Raw genomic sequence first — 19266 nt, 5'->3', positions numbered from 1 at the left:
TATGATTTCACTTGATGTCAAATTCAACAGACTTGGGATTCTGTTAATAAAATCTCCCCATGTAGTAGATGGTTTAATTTACTCCTACAAATATTTTTATAATTGAGGGGAACTTCTAAACAACTGCTAACTATTTATCTAAAATCTGTTTTAGGGTATACTCACTGCCAGCACCATCTTTACTGGTTCCTGGGATGGGTGACTTTTTCCACTCATGCATGTTTTTTTTCAGACTGCTTTTCCAGCCCATAAAACAATGATAAATTCCAAACAAGGAGATTATGATTTTAATATACTTTATTTAAAAAGTACACAGTTTTAAATTGGTTCCATGGGTTTCAAGCAGAAGGGACACCACCTACCCTTGGCAGCCCCATTTTAGATGGAGTGAGTGATCATGTGGCAAACTCACATTTGCATGACTGGCAAAGTAAAAAGATAACCTTTTGTCAACATGTCTTTTAAGAGCTTATATCATCACACACAGTTTAAAATCATGAGATGCTGATGGCTGGACTATATTTTATGTCTTCTATGTCGCACCATATTTTGGTTCACAGTTTATCCATGATTTATAGCATGCCAAGAGAACACCTCAGTCCGTGTCACCTGGAGAAGAGTGTCAGGAACAGAGGGAGGAGAAGAGCCCCCTGGGAGTGGAGGCTCGAGGCACCCCCACACTCCCTTGCATTCTCCTGTGGGAAAAGCAAGAGCTGGTTAGAGCAAATAGGTTCCATGGTATACTTTTGGGGGATTGTATGGAGGGTTGAGGACCCTCTAGTCACTGCAAATGAATTCCAGATGCATGCACCCCTGTGCATCTGGCTTTTGTGAATCCTGGGAAATTGAACCAGGATCCTTAGGCTTTGCAGGCAAATGCCTTAACTGCCAAACCATTTCCCCAGCCCTTATTTTAGTATTTTGTTTTATTTATTTATTTGAAAGAGAGAGAGAGTGGGCACACCAGGGCCTCCAGCCACCGCAGACAAACTCCACATGCATGCATCACCTTGTGCATCTGGCTTAAGTGGGTTCTGGAGAATTAAACCTGGGTCCTTTGGCTTTGAAAACAAGTACCTTAGCCACTAAGCCTTCTCTCCAGCCCATTCAAGTTTTGTAAAGGTCTTTTCAGCATGTATTCATATAATGCATTGTTACTGAATTACTCTTTGGCTACAGGAACAAATGTTCCTATGACACTTCACCTTATGGGAATTATACTGCCTTTAACATCTTATAATGTAGACAACCTATGCAACATTAAAGTTATGGGTTCTGCATCTGTATAGTTATGGCTCCTGGTAGGCTTTTTATCTTGGTGATGGAAGCAGATTTGATTTGTAAACTTAGATTTTTAGGTCTAAAATGTTTTATCTATGATGCCATTTCAGGGGTGTTTTCTATAAATTCACCTGTATTGGGATTAAGTTCAATGCTCCCTTGACATCACCTTAGGGTTCCATTTCTACTGGAATGTCTTCGTGCAGTTTGAGCCTTGACCTTAATACCAATAATGATGCTTTCAGTGAATTTCTTGTAAACAAAAAGACATCTGAAGTAAGCAGGGGGAATTAATCTTAGCATTAATTTAGAGTAGGGTTGTTGAGGAGTGAGCCCCATTGTATTCAGTAACATCATAGTGCATCATCTGAGGTCCTAAGGGACATACATGATGTAACAAGAAGAGAGGAAAAAAGCACTGAGAGCCTAGACACTGAGAACCATTCTGAGCTTTTCTGATTTCCTGAAAGGGAACAAACTCCTTAGCTGTAGGTCTGTGGTTATTATAGATTCCCCTTGTCAATTTGCTGGACCAAAAGAGAATAAGAACACTCGTCAGACTTACCTCAGGATGGAAGCCATGGCAGGATTCTGGACGCCTTCTGATCTTCTGAGCCTTCAGACGCTCACACTTGAGGGATTCATTATGTTGACTGTAGTTAAGGAATGTCTCAAAGGATGATTTTTTTTTTTTCCCCCAGTCTGAATTTCAGAGGTCAGAACTCGGCCAGCCAGAAAGTACCTTAACAACTTCTCCCTCTTTCCAGTGGAAAGGATGTCAATCACCCTCCCCTCTTTGCTATTTCTCCCTCGGGTGTCCTTACTGTCGCTTCCAACCCTTACCAGGGCTTAGCAGTTGTGCTTGGATCTGCATGCAAAAAGGATATACCTGATTTCAATGGGTGCCATGGTGATGGGAGCCATGGACTCACACAGGCAGCTGCTGTCCACCACCACCATGAACAGATTGCTGCTTGGGATCTGCTGGATGACAAAGGACCTGTGGGGACAAGATGGTGAGAGATCTTTCACTATCCCTGAACTGAAGGAAAACTTTTCCCTAGGTAGTGAATACTAGGTTCAAAGGGCATTTTACTACTATGGTATATGTCTAATGAGCAGTATTAAATCTCCACTCAGGAAGGTATATTTTAAAAGTACAAGGAGTCCTCAGTTCCATTGGATACTCAAAGGAGTACCAGTCTGTTTTTCTGAGACTTCCAGGGGTCTTTTCAGTCTTTCTCTTTGCCAACTTATTTTTTTGTTCATATAAGACTTTGCATAGGTCTTATAGTCCTGCTCTCCTGTATTCATACTGTCTGGCCTTGAACTCTTGAATCAGGAGATAAATCATCTGAAAAAGAGTAACTATGGTAGGATGGGGGATTCCAGGACTGCCACTCTTACTTGGCATGTGCTCCTTGAGCTCTTCAATGTAACTGAGCTCAGGATGCCTTCATATGGCCTCTGCTGAGTCACATCGTTTGATCAGCATGTTTAACTTACAGGTTTCTTGTGAGTATTTAGGGCAATTCTTAAACTACAATTACATAGTTAGCATGCCAATGCTTCTCAGCTCTGTACCTAATTTTTTTTCTCTTCTGACCTTTTGCTTATATTATGGCAATTTTGTCATTATAGATTCCCAGTCAGTCCTAGGTAAAAGGGAAGAAATGGAAAAGATGTTTGAAAACAAGCAAATGAAAGCAACTAGATTGGATCTGTTATACCTATAAGCTTTCTTCCACAGCCTCCATAAGCTTAATGTGTTCCATCTTGCCATGAATATACTTTAACTTTAGACACTGGTTAGATGGAACTCTCCTCAAGTTTGTCAGCATTCTCCTGACACTAGCAAAACCCATGCTTTCTGGAGCTAGAGTAGCAAGGATAGGGTTTTCGTGTAATCCTGGCTTGGGTCAGGGGACCATGATAGATTCTTGGTGATGAAATGGAAAACTGCAGCTCTCCCTTTAACCTTCCCTGAGGTGCTCCGATGACTCATAGAGACTTCTCCAGACAAACTAAGATGTCTATGAATGGAGAAGAAACACACTGACAGGAGCCATTCCTTCTGTTCTCAACCCCATTGATGTAGACTGTCTTCTTCCTCTGGCAATGAAGCTAATGATGGTCCTATGATCATTCACACCTCTTCTGCTTTCCTTAGATAAGAGTAATGCACACATTTCCTTCTGTTACAGGAAGCACTATTTGAGACAAGAAGAGTGAAGTTTTGAACTCAGGGTGGGGAGCAATTACTCAGTTATGCCCTGAGATTAAACAGGCAAGGAGAGTACACTTTGCACTATAATAAAGATCTACATTCAAGGCCGGGCGTGGTGGTGATTGCCTTTAATCCCAGCACTCTGGGAGGCAGAGGTAGGAGAATTGTCATGAGTTCCAGGTCACCCTGAGACTCCATAGTGAATTCCAGATCAGCCTGGGCTAGAGTGAGACCCTACCTCGAAAAGAAAAAAAAAAAAAAAAAAGACCTACATTCATTAGGATATGTTAGATGGACTGATTAGTTAGATAAATCTCGAAAGTATGGCTTTTTACGACATGTGTTAAATATATTTGTAAATGAAATTTCCATTTGAAAAAATGGTTCCCTCTTGAACTAGGTATAAAGCTGTGAAAGATTTTTTAATAAATTTTATTTATTGATTGATTTGAGAAAGAGAAAGAGGGGGGAGAGGGAGAGAGAGAGAGAAAGAGAGAGTGAATGGGCAAACCAGGGCATCTAGCCACTGTAAACTAATTCCAGATGCATGGGTCCCCCTTATACATCTTGCTTACGTGGGTACTGCAGAATCGAACTGGGATCCCTTGGCTTTGCAGGCAAATGCCTTAGTTGCTAAGCCATCCCTCTAGCCCAATTGCGAAAGATTTTTTAGTTAAACCTATACAAGAAGACTAAAAGTGATTTTTTTTTTTTTTGCATTTACTTACGCCCTGCTTAGAGGCATAAAAATGTTCAACCTCATTTTAATTGTGACCTCCATCTCTGGGATTACAGAGCTAGGACTGAGGTTGCTTGGAGCCAGCAGATCCACAGCCTCAAAGAAGATGGTGAAGCCGAGCGTTTAAAAAAAAACAAAAGCCTTTTAGCTGTTTGTGTGTGGCCAGCCTGGCTTAAAATAAACGAGCTCTCTAATTACATAGCTTTTCTCTACATAGTCTTCAAGGGTTATATAACTTGGGAAAATATTAAGTAGACAAGAGTTGGTTGAGCAACTGGGTCTTCTGATGAAAAAAGTCTGTGTTTCTAACTTCATGGAGCTCTTGCTTAGTTTAATGCCCAGTGATTTCCATGAGCAATTTCAGTAACTGTTAGGGCTATATCAACAGGATGACTATTGATAAATCAATACTGAGAAGGAAGACTCTTTTTCAGTAAAATCTTATACTAAATTACATAATATTTATGACAGGTCTAGGGCATTTCTAAGTAAACATCACCAACTGTACACTCTGACACTTTAGTTTTATAGGCTATAAAAAGGTCATATATATTGGATACATCTGTATACTTTAAAACTATATCATGAGAATAAAAAAATCATTAAGTCTATGGAATTAATAATCAAAAGGAAAAAGCCACAGAAGAAACAGAGATGTACTTTATGAAGAGTTGATGGATGTTTCTAATGTAAAAATGGTCGGTTCCAAAAGAGGAGAATACGCCATAGTTTATAGAGACGTTTTCTCAAAGCAACTGAGCTGATGGGGACTTTCTGTGTGGTCAAGCTGACAAATTATTTATAGGACTATCTAGACACTAAGCAGATATCAAAGGTGCCATGGTACAAATCTAAAATGTGACCTATGTTTAATCTGCTTTTATTAAACAACAAAAATATATATATTTTGCAAAGGGGAAAGTTGGGGGGAGAAGGGAATTACCATGGTTTATTGCCTATAATTATGGAAGTTGTCAATAAAAAAGAAACAAATATTTTATTTATTTATTTATTTATTTATTTATTTATTTATTTATTTATTTGAGAGAACAGGCACACCAGGGCCTCCTGCCACTGCAAATAAACTCCAGACACATGTACCACCTTGTGCATCTGGCTTATGTGGGTACTGGGGAATCAAACCTGGGTCCTTAGGTTCGCAGGCCAGCACCTTAAGAGCTAAGCCAAATCTCCAGCCTCTTAATCTTATCCTAATAAAGAAATGATGAGAGGTTATTCTGTTACAAAGACTAGTCAGTGTCCCATCATATTTTGTGAAGGAGGAATCAAAATGGCTGCATAGAGGAAGCTTGAATGCTACAGAGCAAGGACAGTTGCAAAGAACAAAGCCATTCAGAACTTCAGCCCTGGACCTCATCCTTGCCAGCAAATGGGAAAGAAGCAGAGTCTTAACTGCAGGAGACTTCCACTGTACATATGAGCCTTAAATATGGTGTGCTGGCTGGTATAAGAGCAGTTGCTTTGCCACAAAGAAGGTCTTCATTGTGGACCTGCCCCAAACACCTGTAATGAAAACTATTGCAATAGGCACCATCTTAGCATAGGGACCAGTAGCCAGAGCCTTGCCGTAGTTCAAAGTCTTAGGGGTTATTGTGAACCTCATAGGGTAGAAGAGAGTCAACAGCCGAAATAGCACCTACATCAAGTAGGGAGGAAGATCTCCAACTGTGCTTGCCTATACCACATACCATCTGCAATTTCCCATGGAGCCTAAAGAAAGTCCCTTTATGGTGCAAATCCTTATAGCCATAATCACCAGGGCCTGTACTCATCCCACAGATCAAGACATTTCCCACATTTATCCTCAGAACCCTGGAGAAGTTCTCACATCCCAGTGGCCAGAGACTGTGGAAGCTGGCTTTGTAACACAAAGCTTCCCTTTGAGGTTGTATAAAATAGCATGGTTGTCTCCATATAACACACTCTGAGATATGGCAGTAACTGCCATAAGCCCCAGGGTAGCTGAGAAACACGTGCCTTCAGAAGACCTGTGCTCAGTGCCGAGCCATCAACTCCTCCCTGAGCTGCTAACATCAGCCAAAAACTGAAAGACTACACCTTTCATCTTTCTCTCCTACAACCAAACTACCTACCCAAATGACATACATTTACATCAAAAGTCTTCCCACAGAAGGTACTTTATAAAATTTTAGGAACTATATGTCACAACCGAAGTTCAGACAACTACACAACATGGCAATTCCAAAGTCATTCTCCAGCGGTAGATCTCAATTGAAGGAAACCTTTAGAAGGGCCTTAAAGAGAATGCAGGTGAAGATTCCAAAGAAGTGAGGAAAAGTTCAAATGAGTGAGATAAAAGAAAGCTTTTACAAGTGATGAGAATAAGTAGAAGGGAATATGTCTGAATTGAGGATGGACCTTTTGTAGTAACTGAATCACATCTTTTTAAGAAACTTTACAAGCCATGCGTGACATAAATAAGCCAAGAAACTGAGAGGGGTAACCTGAGAGCTTTGGTTCAGGCAGCTAGGCAGGGATCAAGCTCACTGGGAGGAACTTTACTTCAGTCACACCCTGGCCCCACTTCCTCAGCTACAGGTCTCAGTGTCTACTCATCACATCTAATCAAATCACTCTCAAGCATGCACCCTAGCCAGGTGTGGTGTACCCCTTTTCTGAGCCTAGGCCGACTGGCTGACACACCTGATACAGGTGTGCCCATCTCTTCTGGAGCCCTCACTCAAAATATCCTACTCTGGCTCCTGGGCCGCTCACAACTCCATCCCTGGGGCTCCTGCACCCAGTAAGACTATGTCTCTCCACGGCCCCCTGGGCGGCCAGGGTGGGAAAGGATATTTCTTTGTTACTGTTTATGACCTTTAAATTCCTTTGGCATCATACACTTTTTTTGTTGTTTGTTTGTTTGTTTGGGTTTGGTTTTTTGAGGTAGGGTTTCATTCTAGCCCAGGCTAACCTGGAATTCACTGTGTATTTTCAGGGTGGCCTTGAACTCATGGTGATCCTCCTACCTCTGCTGGGATTAAAAGCGTGCATCACATGCCTGGTCCATCACATACTTTTTAAAGAAAAATTCCTTTTCACATTTTTGTTTTGAGGGCCCATGTTTGTTCTCCCACATGGGCTTCTGGACCATGTGGTGAATTCTCCCTCTTCCTGATCACTTTCCTCTCCCTTCCCCTTATCCATATTTTTGAATTAAGATACGGTGGTTTAAAAAGCCTGGGCTGGAGGGATGGCTTAGCAGTTAAGGCATTTGTCTGCAAAGCCAGTAGACCTTGGATTGATTCCCCAGGACCCCCGTTAGCCACATGCACATGAGGGTGCACGTGTCTGGAATTGGTATGCAATGGCTGGAGGCCCTGGTGTGCCCATTCTCTCTCACTTCCTCTCCCTCTTTCTTTGTCAAATAAATTAAAAAATATTTTAAAAGATAAAAATAATTTTTCTGTCTGGTTTATCCAACTCTTTGTTTAAAAGAGACATGAACTTAGGGCTTGGGGTGTGAGCATTGTTCCTGAACCCCAACTCCCTGGAACAAAACATTTGCATTATAACAATTCCAGAGAGCAAAGAGAGGCATTAGAACCACGTTGTGTAAAATAGTTGCCTAAAAAACCATGAATCTTCAAAAAAGATATGGCTATCCAGATATAAGATGTTAAAGGACTCCAACTAGATTCAACCAAAGCCTATTATTACAAAAGAAGTATAAGACAAAGAGAGCAAAATAAAGGTGTCAAGTCCCATTGGAATTACAGCACCAACCACACCAGCCAGAACAGAATGGGATGCCATAATCAATGTAGAGCTAACCAAGGATACTACTAAGTAAAATGAATCTTCAAAACTGAAGGAGAAATATAGCTTGTCATAGATATTCAGAAATGTAGGGGATCCACCAGACCACCCTCACCCCAGGAAGGAAAGGGTGAATCTATGAAACCCACCAGAAGATGCAAGAAAGAGAAGCCCTAGAGTAACAGAAAACTACGAAATCTTAATCATGTAAAAAGAAGAATCCAGTGAACAACATGGCAGATACACCTATGTATCTATAACAATATCTTGGCTCCAGAGCCACACAGCTGCTGGAGCCTGCTCAAACACTACGGAGTATATTCTTTGCTTTAACTCTCATTTTTAGTACCTCCATCAATTAAAAAAGAAAGATAGACTGACGGGCTGGAGAGATTGCTCAGTGGTTAAGGTGCTTGTCTGCAAAGCATAAAATCCCAGGTTTGATTCCCTAGTACCTATGTAAAGCCAGATGCACAAAGTAGCATATGCATCTGGAGTTAGTTTGCATGGATGGAGGCCCTGGCAAGCCCATTCTCTCTGCCTCTCTAGCTCTCTCTGATTGAAAATAAGTAAATAAAAAGAACATAGACTGGCCAAATGTACTTCAAAAATAAAAGCTCTAAAGCTGGCTCAGTGAGTACTTACTGTGCTAGCTGAGGACCCAAGTTTGGTTCCCAGTACCAGACAGAGTGCTGGGAGTGGCCGCCTCTGTTCTATGGAGGAAGACAGGTATTGGAGAATCACTAGGGCTTGCAGGTCAGCCACTCAAGGGTCAGAAGGAAACACTGTCTCCAGCAAACAGAACAAGAGAGGAAGATATCCCAAAATTCACCTCTGAACTCTGCATGCATGTGCACATCTGCATATATATACCAAAACATGACTTACTCATACTGCCTACACTGGACTCACTTCGGTGGTAAAGATAAACAGATAAAAGAGAAGGATAAGAAAAAAGATATATAACACAATGTCAATCAAAAGTAAGTACTAGAACAGAAGAGGTGGCTTAGAAGTTAAGGCACTTCCCCGTGAAGCCTTAGGACCCAGGTTCAATTCCCTAGTACCCACATAAGCCAGATGCACAAGGTGGTGCATGTGGCTGGAGGCGCTGGTGTGCCCATTCTCTCTGTATCTGCCTCTTTCTCTCTAATAAATAAATAAAATATCTTTTTAAATGAGCAATAATAGCTATATTCATAAAGCAGGCTTTGTTTCTTTTCATTTTTGATATAAAGTATTAATTCTGAAAGAAAACAAAACAAGTATAAATATAACTATGTCCAATGCTCAACTGATCAAATAGATATAAAGGAAAAAGCAGTTCCTAATCTATTAATAATTGGAGTTTCAGGGCTGGAGAGATGGCTTAGTGGTAAAGCGTTTGTCTGTGAAGCCTAAGGACTGAGGTTTGAGGCTCGATTCCCCAGGACACACATTAGCCAGATCACAGGGGTGCATGCATCTGGAGTTCGTTTGCACTGGCTGGAGGCCCTGGCACACCCATTCATATTCCCTCTCTCTCCCTCTCTCTCTCTCTCTCTCTCTCTCTCTCTCTGCCTCTTTCTCTGTCTGTCACTTTCAAAGAAGTAAATAAAAATAACCAAAAAATTAGAGTTTTAATACCCTACTTTCAACAATGGACAGATCAGACCCCCCACACCAACTGTGAGGAAGGGAGACTCTTATCTATGATTGGTGGGATTCTTATTGTGGCATTATGGAAAAGAAAATGAAAATTCCTCAGAAAACTCAAAATAGCACTATCATAGGACTCAGCTATCCCATTTCTCAGTATACATCCAAGTGATGAACTCACTATACACAATACCCTTACTGTAGTTCTATTCCAATAATTAATGTGGGAGCCACCAGCGTGGCACCTATTAGTGGATGAGTGGATAAAAAAATGATATATACATTCAAAATAGAGCACCATTCATCCATATAAAGAATAGACCTTTGGCTGGAGAAATGGATTAGTGATTAAGGTGCTTGAGAAACCCAAGGACCCAGGTTCGATTCCCCAGTATTTATGTAGAACCAGATGCACAAAGTGGCACATGCACGTGGAGTTCATTTGCAGTGGCTAGAGGCCCTTGTGCACCCATTCTCTCTCTTAACAAATAAATAATTAAAATATTTTTTATAAAGTATGAGCTCTTATTTGAGCAATTTGGGGTGGAACTGGAGGTTATCATGTTAAGTAAAATAAGTCAGACACAGGCAATACTCCATGTTCTCATTCATTGGTGGAAATATGATTAATCATTTGTAATCAATCAGTCAATCTCATAAAAGGATAAATGGAATAGATGCCAGTTGAGGCTTGGGAGTATATGGGGATGGACGAAGTTCATTGTGTGCAGCTATATGCTAAAACAATCTATGACACATTTCAAATGACAGAATAATATGAAATTTATAGTAAGTAATATGATTAATGGCTGAAGAGACTGCCATGCATATGCCCTTTGGTTATTAAACATTGTATGAGTGTATTGAATTACCATAATATAAGCCCATAAAGACGTACAAATATTATGTCTCAATAAAAATAAACTATGGGAGGCTGTAAAAAATAAACTGTGAACTATTTACAGAATGGAATGATACTCAGCAGTAAACTGCAACACAGATAAATCTCAAAATAATTCTGTAGAAGTGAGAAGTTGTACAAAATGAGTACATTAACTTTATAATGTATTTTTCTGTTTATGTAAAATTCTAGAAAATACAACTTATTTTCTATACTGACAAAGCATAGTGCAGTGGATTTCCATGATGGAGGCTGGATCTGGGAAGGAAATGAAGGTGATATTCCTAACATCTAACAGTGATAGATATGACTGCTGCCTGTATATTGTGACCATGGTTTATTGCATGTGTAAATATGTCAAAATGATTAAACAGTATACTTTAAACAGTTATAATTCATTGCATATCAATTATACCACAATATGTCTTTTTAAGAATTGTGTTTGTTGGTATGTATGTAGAAACACCCTTTTGGGAAAGGGTCTATCATTGGCCTTGAGCTCAACAATTACTCTAGACTAGTTGGCCAACAGACTCCAGAGACCTTCCTGCCTCTGCCTCCCAGGCACTGCGATTACAGACATGGAATGCCATGACTGGCATTTTACATGGATATCGGGGATCAAACTGGGTCCTCACACTTCTGATGTAAGCACATTACTAACTGACCTACCTCTCCAGCATTTTTACCTTTTTACCTTTCTATTTTATAATTATTCTATTTAGGTAAATATTTTAAACTTTTTATATGCTTGAAAAATTTGTTTGGGTATAAAGCTAACTTTTAGATTTCCAGAGGACCCTGGTATCCACAAAAGCACTCATTAGATCTAGTTATATAAGAGTTCCAGATATCTGACATCTTGATATATTCTGTCAGAATTCTAACATTAAGTACAATCCAGCAATAACCAAATTCCTGTGTCAATTCTGAACGATAACTGGGTCTTTAAACAAAGCTATTCTACAATCATTCTTCCACTCAGTTTCTTCTCTTAATTTTTTGATAAAGATAAATTCCTTTGACAAACAAGTTGACTGGGTAAAAAAAAATGGTATTTCTATACAAAAATTATGTATCTTGGTTCAAAACTATTATAAACCGGATGTTTTGTCCTTGTTATTTTTTCTCTTGTAAAACTTAGTCTGAGTTGCTTGTGAAAAACCCACAGAGGTACCAGCCTTAGCAACAGCTCCATGAGATGGTCCCTCTTTCCTAACAGAACAGAAAATCTGGACTTAGTGCACTGCAGACTCTCTACACCATGAGGAACAAAGGGTTGAATATGTAGGTGGTAAAAATGGGTGATTTCTTCTACTGGGAGAGGCATAGTAAAAATTCCCTCAGCCTTGGTGGGTGACAAGGACCCTAGCAGGTACTGTTGAGTGCCTGCTGCCTCAAATCTTCCCTGGATCAACTCTCCATTTTCACTTTTCTTCTTAAAATATATTATGTATTTACTTATTTAAGAGAGAGATAAAGGGCAATCCACGACCTCCAGCTACTGCTGTAGACACATGCACCACCTTGTGCATCTTGCTTACATGAGTCCTGGGGATTCAAACCTGGGTCCTTTGGGTTTGCAGGCAAATGCCTTAACTGCTAAGCCATCTCTCCAGCCCCCTTTCTTAGAAATATAATGAGCTGGGTTTGAAAGATGACCCAGTGGATAAAGAATTTGCCTTGAAAGCATGAGGACCAGAGTTTGGATGCTCAGAACATAAATACCTGGTGAGGAGGGAGGCAGCCTGCCTGTAATCCCAGAGACAGAGTGGTGAAAATGGGATTCTTGAGTCAAGCTGGCTACCTAGAATAGCTAAATCCGTGAGCTCGGGGTTTAAGTAAGAGACCCTAACTTGGTAAATAAAGCAGAGAAATATTGAGGAAGACATTCAGAATCAACCCCAGGTTCAGATGCTGTTTGCATCAAAGGTCATGAAATGAATTAACTGACAAAATATGAGAAATAAAAACTTAATCAATCCAAAAAACATGATAATTTACATAAACACACACTATTGTAAAGCTTAAAATCATTATGATTAAATCAAGTGTGAGGTTGTTAGGTTTATATATATTAAAAGTAGTAATTTCAAAGTGTTTCACAAAAGTATCAGCAGTACACACTGTTTGCCACAGAAACTCCTAAACCACAATGATTTAGGAGAAAGAAAGGATATATTAGGAAAAATTCTAATACCAACAAAAATAGTATAATACACTCACAAGGTATGATGTGAGGCTTTAGGTCCACAATAATCACAGTACACAAATGGCAGAAACAGCAAAAGAGACTTAGGAGAACTTGAGTTACTGGGTGTACAAAGTGGACGGACACCTTTCAGAGTGAAACGATATTGAATATGAGGCGGTTTTCAATCGTGGGAAACCATAACACATGCCCGAGAGCAGAAAATATCAGTTGAACTTTTAAAATATTTTATCTATTTGTTTGTAAGCAGAAACAGAGACACACAGAGAGATGAGGGGCATGGAGAGAGAGGAGATGGGCCCACCATGGCCTCTAGGCACTGCAAACCAACTCCAGTTGCATGCACCACTTTGTGCATTTGGCTTTAGGTGGGTACTGGGGAACCAGACCCTGGTCGTTAGGTTTTGCAGTTAGGAGCCCTAATTGCTGAGCCATCTCTCCAGCCCCATCAGTTGCACTTTTAAATTTTCAAGTGTAACTGAATTAATTGCAAGAAAACCCCCAAAGTTAGCACACGCATTATCTACTCTTGAGAGTTCAACAACAGCCCAAGCTCACCTTCGTGTAGTAAGTCCTTAAATAATAGGAAAAAAAAGGTTGTGAATAATTGAACTACAGGGCTGGAGAGATGGCTTTGCGGTTAAGCGCTTGCCTGTGAAGCCTAAGGACCCCGGTTCGAGGCTCGGTTCCCCAGGTCCCACGTTAGCCAGATGCACAAGGGGGTGCACACGTCTGGAGTTCGTTTGCAGAGGCTGGAAGCCCTGGCGCGCCCATTCTCTCTCTCTGCCTCTATCTGTCTTTCTCTCTGTGTCTGTCGCTCTCAAATAAATAAATAAAAAATAAAAATAATAATTGAACTACATCTTCAAAGGAAATAGCTGGGAAGAGAGAGCCCAAGTTCGTATCCCCGCGCCTCTCATGCTCTCCTTCTCCTATGCTGGGCTAAGCAGGGACGCCCTCCATGAAGCTGAGTGCTGAGGCGACTACAGGGCGGTGACAGAAGAGAAAACACAGACAGACAGACAGACACACAGACAGTCTCACACATCTCATAATGCTTCAGTTGACACACATGCTGTTCTATCCCCATGTCAGAAAAAAGAAAAAACCTGTAGTTTTAGCTACTGTTTGTTTCCTCCTTGTCTTAAGTAAACTCCTAAAAAGAAAGAAAGAAAAAAAAACCAAAACAGAATCACTCCTCTCCTTTCCCCTTAGTCCTGTCTTCCTCCCCTTTCTCATACCTTTCCTTTCTTCATAAATTCACACTGAACAGACTTCAGTCCCCACCATGTAGAGATCAGGGCTGTCAAGAACTCACAGGACCTCTAGCACTTAGCTCTCACTCTGCCTCTTCTTGCTTCCCTGGAAACCAGGCTGTATGAGACTACCTAGTCCTCCCTTATCTCAGCTCCAGGATCAAGAACCGAGCCTGGGATCAAGCAGATTCTCAGTAAGTTTTTGTTGAATTTACGACAATATTTTAAATGGTGAAAGCAGGCCTGGAGAAATGGCTCAGCTGTTAAGGCACTTGCCTGCAAAGCCTAAGGTTCGATTTTGCTGCCTCCATGTAAAGGCAGATACACAAAGTGGTGCATGCATCTGGAGTACTTTGCAGTGCATAGAGGCCCTGGAGTATCCATTCTCTCTGTCTGCCTCTCTCTCTCTCTCTCTCTCTCTCTCTCTCTCTCTCTCTCTCTCTCTCTCTCTCTCTCTCTGTCTCTCTCTCTCAAATAAATAAAATATTTAAAATAGTGAAAGCAAACAATTAAAATCCAAATGTAACTGGAAAGATGGGTTGCAGAATCAAACTTTCACTTAAAGGTATCATAACACAAATTAACTTTTGGAACTCCTGATCACAAAACAAGTCAAAAGGTAACATAAGCAGGCTGGAAAGAGGACTTAGAGATTAAGGCACTTGTCTGTAAAGCGTAAGGACCCAGGTTCAATTCCCCAGGACCCATATAAGCCAGATACATATGGTGGCACATGTGTCTGGAGTTCATTTGCAGTGGCTAGAGGCCATGATGTGCCCATTCTCTCTGTGTGTCTCAAATAAAAATAAGTTCACTTAAAACAAAAGTAAAAAAAAGAAAATTTATAAAGGGTAACATGAGGGCTGGAGAGATGGCTCAGTGGTTAAAGCATTTGCAGGGAATGACCTGGGTTTGATCACTCACAACCAACATAAATCAGATGTACAAGGTGGCACATGTGTGTGGAGTTTGTTTGCAGTGGCCAGAAGCTCTGGTGTGCTCAATCTCTATGCACCTCTCTCACAAATAAATAAATGGGTAACACAAGACTGGAAAGATACATAGGCATTTTAAACATATCTCAACATCTATTATGAATACTCCTACAAACAATTTGTAAACTCAGAGAAAACACACCTCAGAGGGCAAAGCATAAATTATCTACATTTGGCCAAGCTATAAAAAACATGAGCAAACCAGTTGCCATGAACAAAACTGAAATACTCATTGAGAATCTACCCCCAGGTGGATACTACCACATCCACCAAAGAACAGATACAGCTGTGTTCATAGAAAACCCACACGAGCCCACTGACCAACTATTGGAGCTAATAAAAGAACTCAGAAAGCTCACTAGTTACATAACCAGCATATAAAACTATAGCCTGACACTAGCAATAACCAATGAAAAACATATGAAATAAAGGAGCATTGATAGTGTCCATAATCACTTGAAAATGCCCACGAATGAATCCAATAAAACTTGTCTTTGTGAGGAAAATGATGAAAGCTTATTGAAGAGCATATAAAATGATAACTTAAACCTGTTTTCCACTGTTGTGGAAAAGAACACTCTGATTCAAAACAGGCCACTTTTCTCTCTTCTTTCTTAATTAACCTTGCTATCAGAAGCCATCTTAACTGAAATTCTGACATTTGACACAGGATTCATGGTGATGATGCTGAGGCACTTTCAGAATAGAAATTAATTTAGGTTTTATAAAAAGAGAAAGAAAGATGCTCACCCTACCAATGAATGTCAGAACCCATGAGACTACTCCGAGGAAACACAGGAAAGCAATCAACATTCAAGCAAAGTTTCAGTCTCACTAAATATTCAAGAGATGCAAGAAAACAAAGATAATGGCATTTCTCTTTCACTAGCTTGCCAACACACAAGAAGATCTAAACAAACACCAATGATAGAAAGTCTTATAAACACATACGACCCTACACTTGTGGTGGGAAAGTGAACCATGGTGAGGACATTCATTATAGTGAAAATCATTTAGAATACTGCTTTTTGTGGGGGGTACTTCTTATTGAGAGAAACTCTTAATCCAGACCTCCCTTTTCCCCAAAAAGCTTCCTGTGTATAGGTGTTTTGGAAACACTATTAACTGAAAGGAAGATTCTGGAACCTACTTCAATGTCTACCGATAGGGCATGGTTGAGTGCACACTGGTGTGTCTATGGTCTACATGGCACCAGGCACCAGGAGGGGACCTCTACTTACTGTCTAGAAAATGTATCTCCGTCACAGTGAGAGTGGGAAGTAATGTTGTCAACCAATACACAAGTTAGGTATATTTCAGAATAAAGACATTTAATTCTTCTTCAGAGAACAACAATAATTAATAGGATTTCTACAATGGACCATCTGCATTAGATATAGCCATCAGATCAGTTAGCAGCCATGACTCCTAACACACAGAACACGTGTGGGCTGACATTAATGAAAATGACAGGAAGGACAAGGGTGATTAAATAGTCATAAGGCACAGACTCCATCATCCTTGAATTGCTAAACCTCACCCAAGGCATCTTTCAGGCCGCCTTCTTTAAAAAAAAAAAATGTATTTATTTTCAAGCAGAGAGAAAGGAGAGAGATATACAGAGAAAATGGGTGCACCAGGGCCTCTAGCCACAGCACATGAACTCCATATGCATGAGTTTATTTGTGCACCTGGCTTTTTGTGGGTCCTGGGGAATCAAACTTAGGTCATTAGGCTATGTAAGCAGGCACCCTAAATGCTGAGCCATTTCCCCAGCCCATCAGTCCACTTTCTGATAGCACTCATTCTCTGCAGGACACACCATGTAAAGTAAGTGTCATGACTGCTCAGCGCATTACAGACCCGGCCATCTTGCCCTTGTATGCATGTCCAATAGAGGAAGTGTGGGTCAACTTGTTCCAGAGATCTTCTGCCCCCCAAGCTCCTTCTTCTCCACTCTGCAGTTCTCCTAACCACATCACTGGAGGCGGGGGAAGGGGGAAGGAAAAGGGAAAGGAAGATGGGAGAAGAATGGAAGAGTGAGCAAGGTCCTTCCGCCCTTCTCGTTCTGCTTGCCTCTGGCTGTGGGCTTTACGTGCACTCAGTAAGGATTCCATCTTCTCTGAATCCTGACACTCTGTGACATGTGGGATGATGATCTCCTTAAATATGTATATTTATGCACAAAGTAGGTCCTGAACAAGATGTATTCCCATGGCCTCTCTACAGCAAACACGGGGGATGGTGTAGAATATAAAAGGTCTAGAAGGACACGCTCCAAATCAGAAGCAGTCCTCATTCTCTGGAAAGGATATAAGTAATAGCCAAGGAATCATAATTTCCAGTAACCTGACTAACTTGACCTGTAACATGGAAGGTCTTTAAGAAGAGAGTACACTCCTGTGTTCTTTTTCGTCCATTTTATTTTTGTTTTTGAGGTAGGGTTTCACTCTAACTCAAGCTGACCTGGAATTTACTATGTAGTCTCAGGCTGGCTTCAAACGCACAGCGATCCTCCAACCTCTGCCTCCCAAGTGCTAAGATTAAAGGTGTGCATCACCACACCTGGCAACTCATGTATTCTTCAAGCATTTATAAAATGAAGTGTTCTGCTAGGTATAGAGATGTTTTCACCTCACAAAAGAGAAAACTGGAACTCAGAACAAGTGAACTCCTATGGAAACTGTAGGAAATGGCACCAATCCCCTTTTTACAGACAGGGTCCTAGAGTGAACTGAGGCCTAGTCAAGCCCAGGGTTTCAGGTCCCAGTGGCGTTTCTGCTGCTGAAGTTAGCACACTTCCTGTCTTGCACGATTAGTAAGCAAGTTGAGGGTAAGTCCCATACATAGATGCTTAAAAATAACAGAGGCAAGATAGGATTGTTTTTAATACAATTACCATGTAGCCCCATAACAAACGTCTTATTTCATTCCCAACTTCTAGGAGATGAAAAGTCCTGTGTGTAGCTTGCCTTGAAGCAGAGAAAAAACACCCCCTACAAGGGATTTGCCAGCGGAAAGATTAACTGCTTTTCCATATTTTAGAGACTTACTGTCTGCTTATTAACATGGTGCCTTGGAGGGGCCTGGGCAGTGTTAGTCGTACATTTATATGTACAGCATGTATTTATGGCCCAGGGTGCAGGGTTGAACTTCATAAAGCACACCTCCATCCCGCTGGGCCCCACAGCCAGGCTGACGTCATGGTGTGGAGAGGCTGGCAGGTTTGACTGGGGCCAAAAAACAGCCCAAGGAGGGAAATGATCCCACAGAGAACCACAGTGGTAGCTGAGCACCAGAGATAGGTCAAAATACGTGAAATAAATTAGAGCCTCAGGGGACAGGGAGTAAGGAAGAGAGAAGCAATGCTGATGTGTCTATGGCTGGATGTGAAATAACCCAGTCCTCCTTTTCCATCCCCTGCACACGGAGCTGCAGCTGCCAGGGAAAGGGGGATATGATTTGCAGGCAGCCTCCCCTGGTCAGGTGGAGGGATGTATGCTATCTTTCAAAGGGCTTTGCTGCCCACATGCCAAAAACGACAGAACTGGAGAGATGGCTCAGCAGTTGAGGCACTTGCCTGTGAAGCCAGAGGACCCAGGTTCAATTCCCAGGACCCACGTAAGCCAGACAGATACACAAGGTGGTGCATGCATCAGGAGTTTGTTTTCAGTGGCTAGAGGACCTGGTATGCCCATTCTCTCCTCCCCCTCCCAAATAAACAAAAATTTTAAAAGTAACTGAATGTGGGCTGGAGAAATAGTTTAGCGGTTAAGCGCTCACCTGTCAAGCCTAAGGACCCCAGTTCAAGGCTTGATTCCCCAGGACCCACGTTAGCCAGATGCACAAGGGGGCGCACGTGTCTGGAATTCGTTTGCAGTAGCTGGAGGCCCTGGCGCACCCATTCTCCCCTTCCCCTTGTCTTTCTCTCTCTCTCTCTTTCCCTTCCTCCTTCCCTCTCTCTCTCTCTCTCTCTCTCTCTCTCTCTCTCTCTCTCTCTCTGTCTCTCTCTCTGCCTCTTTCTCTTTCTGTCACTCTCAAATAAATAAAAATGGACAAAAAAAAAGTGGGCTGGAGAGATGGCTTAACGGTTAAGCACTTGCCTGTGAAGCCTAAGGACCCCGGTTCAAGGCTCAATTCCCCAGGACCCACATTAGCCAGATGCACAAGGGACGCATGTGTCTGGAGTTTGTTTGCAGTGGCTGGAAGCCCTGGC

General features: G+C 41.3%; 1 protein-coding gene across 2 annotated transcripts in view; it reads right to left on the bottom strand.

Moving 5' to 3' along the window:
- Positions 1-318: 318 nt before the first annotated feature.
- The window catches only part of Cacna2d3 (calcium voltage-gated channel auxiliary subunit alpha2delta 3), an 877750-nt gene continuing 858802 nt past the window's right edge, over positions 319-19266 (bottom strand). For both annotated transcript variants that reach the window (XM_004652732.3, XM_045136092.1), the window contains 3 exons: positions 2169-2281; positions 1847-1929; positions 319-695 (listed from right to left, as the gene is read on the bottom strand). In XM_004652732.3, coding sequence (XP_004652789.3) covers positions 606-695; positions 1847-1929; positions 2169-2281 — 286 coding nt within the window. In that variant the 3' untranslated portion in view covers positions 319-605. The remainder of the gene's footprint in view (positions 696-1846; positions 1930-2168; positions 2282-19266) is intronic.

The sequence above is a fragment of the Jaculus jaculus genome, chromosome 16 (assembly GCF_020740685.1).
Source record: "Jaculus jaculus isolate mJacJac1 chromosome 16, mJacJac1.mat.Y.cur, whole genome shotgun sequence".
In the NCBI taxonomy this organism is placed as follows: domain Eukaryota; kingdom Metazoa; phylum Chordata; class Mammalia; order Rodentia; family Dipodidae; genus Jaculus; species Jaculus jaculus.
The sequence above is the reverse complement of the archived record's forward strand: the minus strand, read 5'-3'. Positions and strand labels throughout refer to the sequence as shown.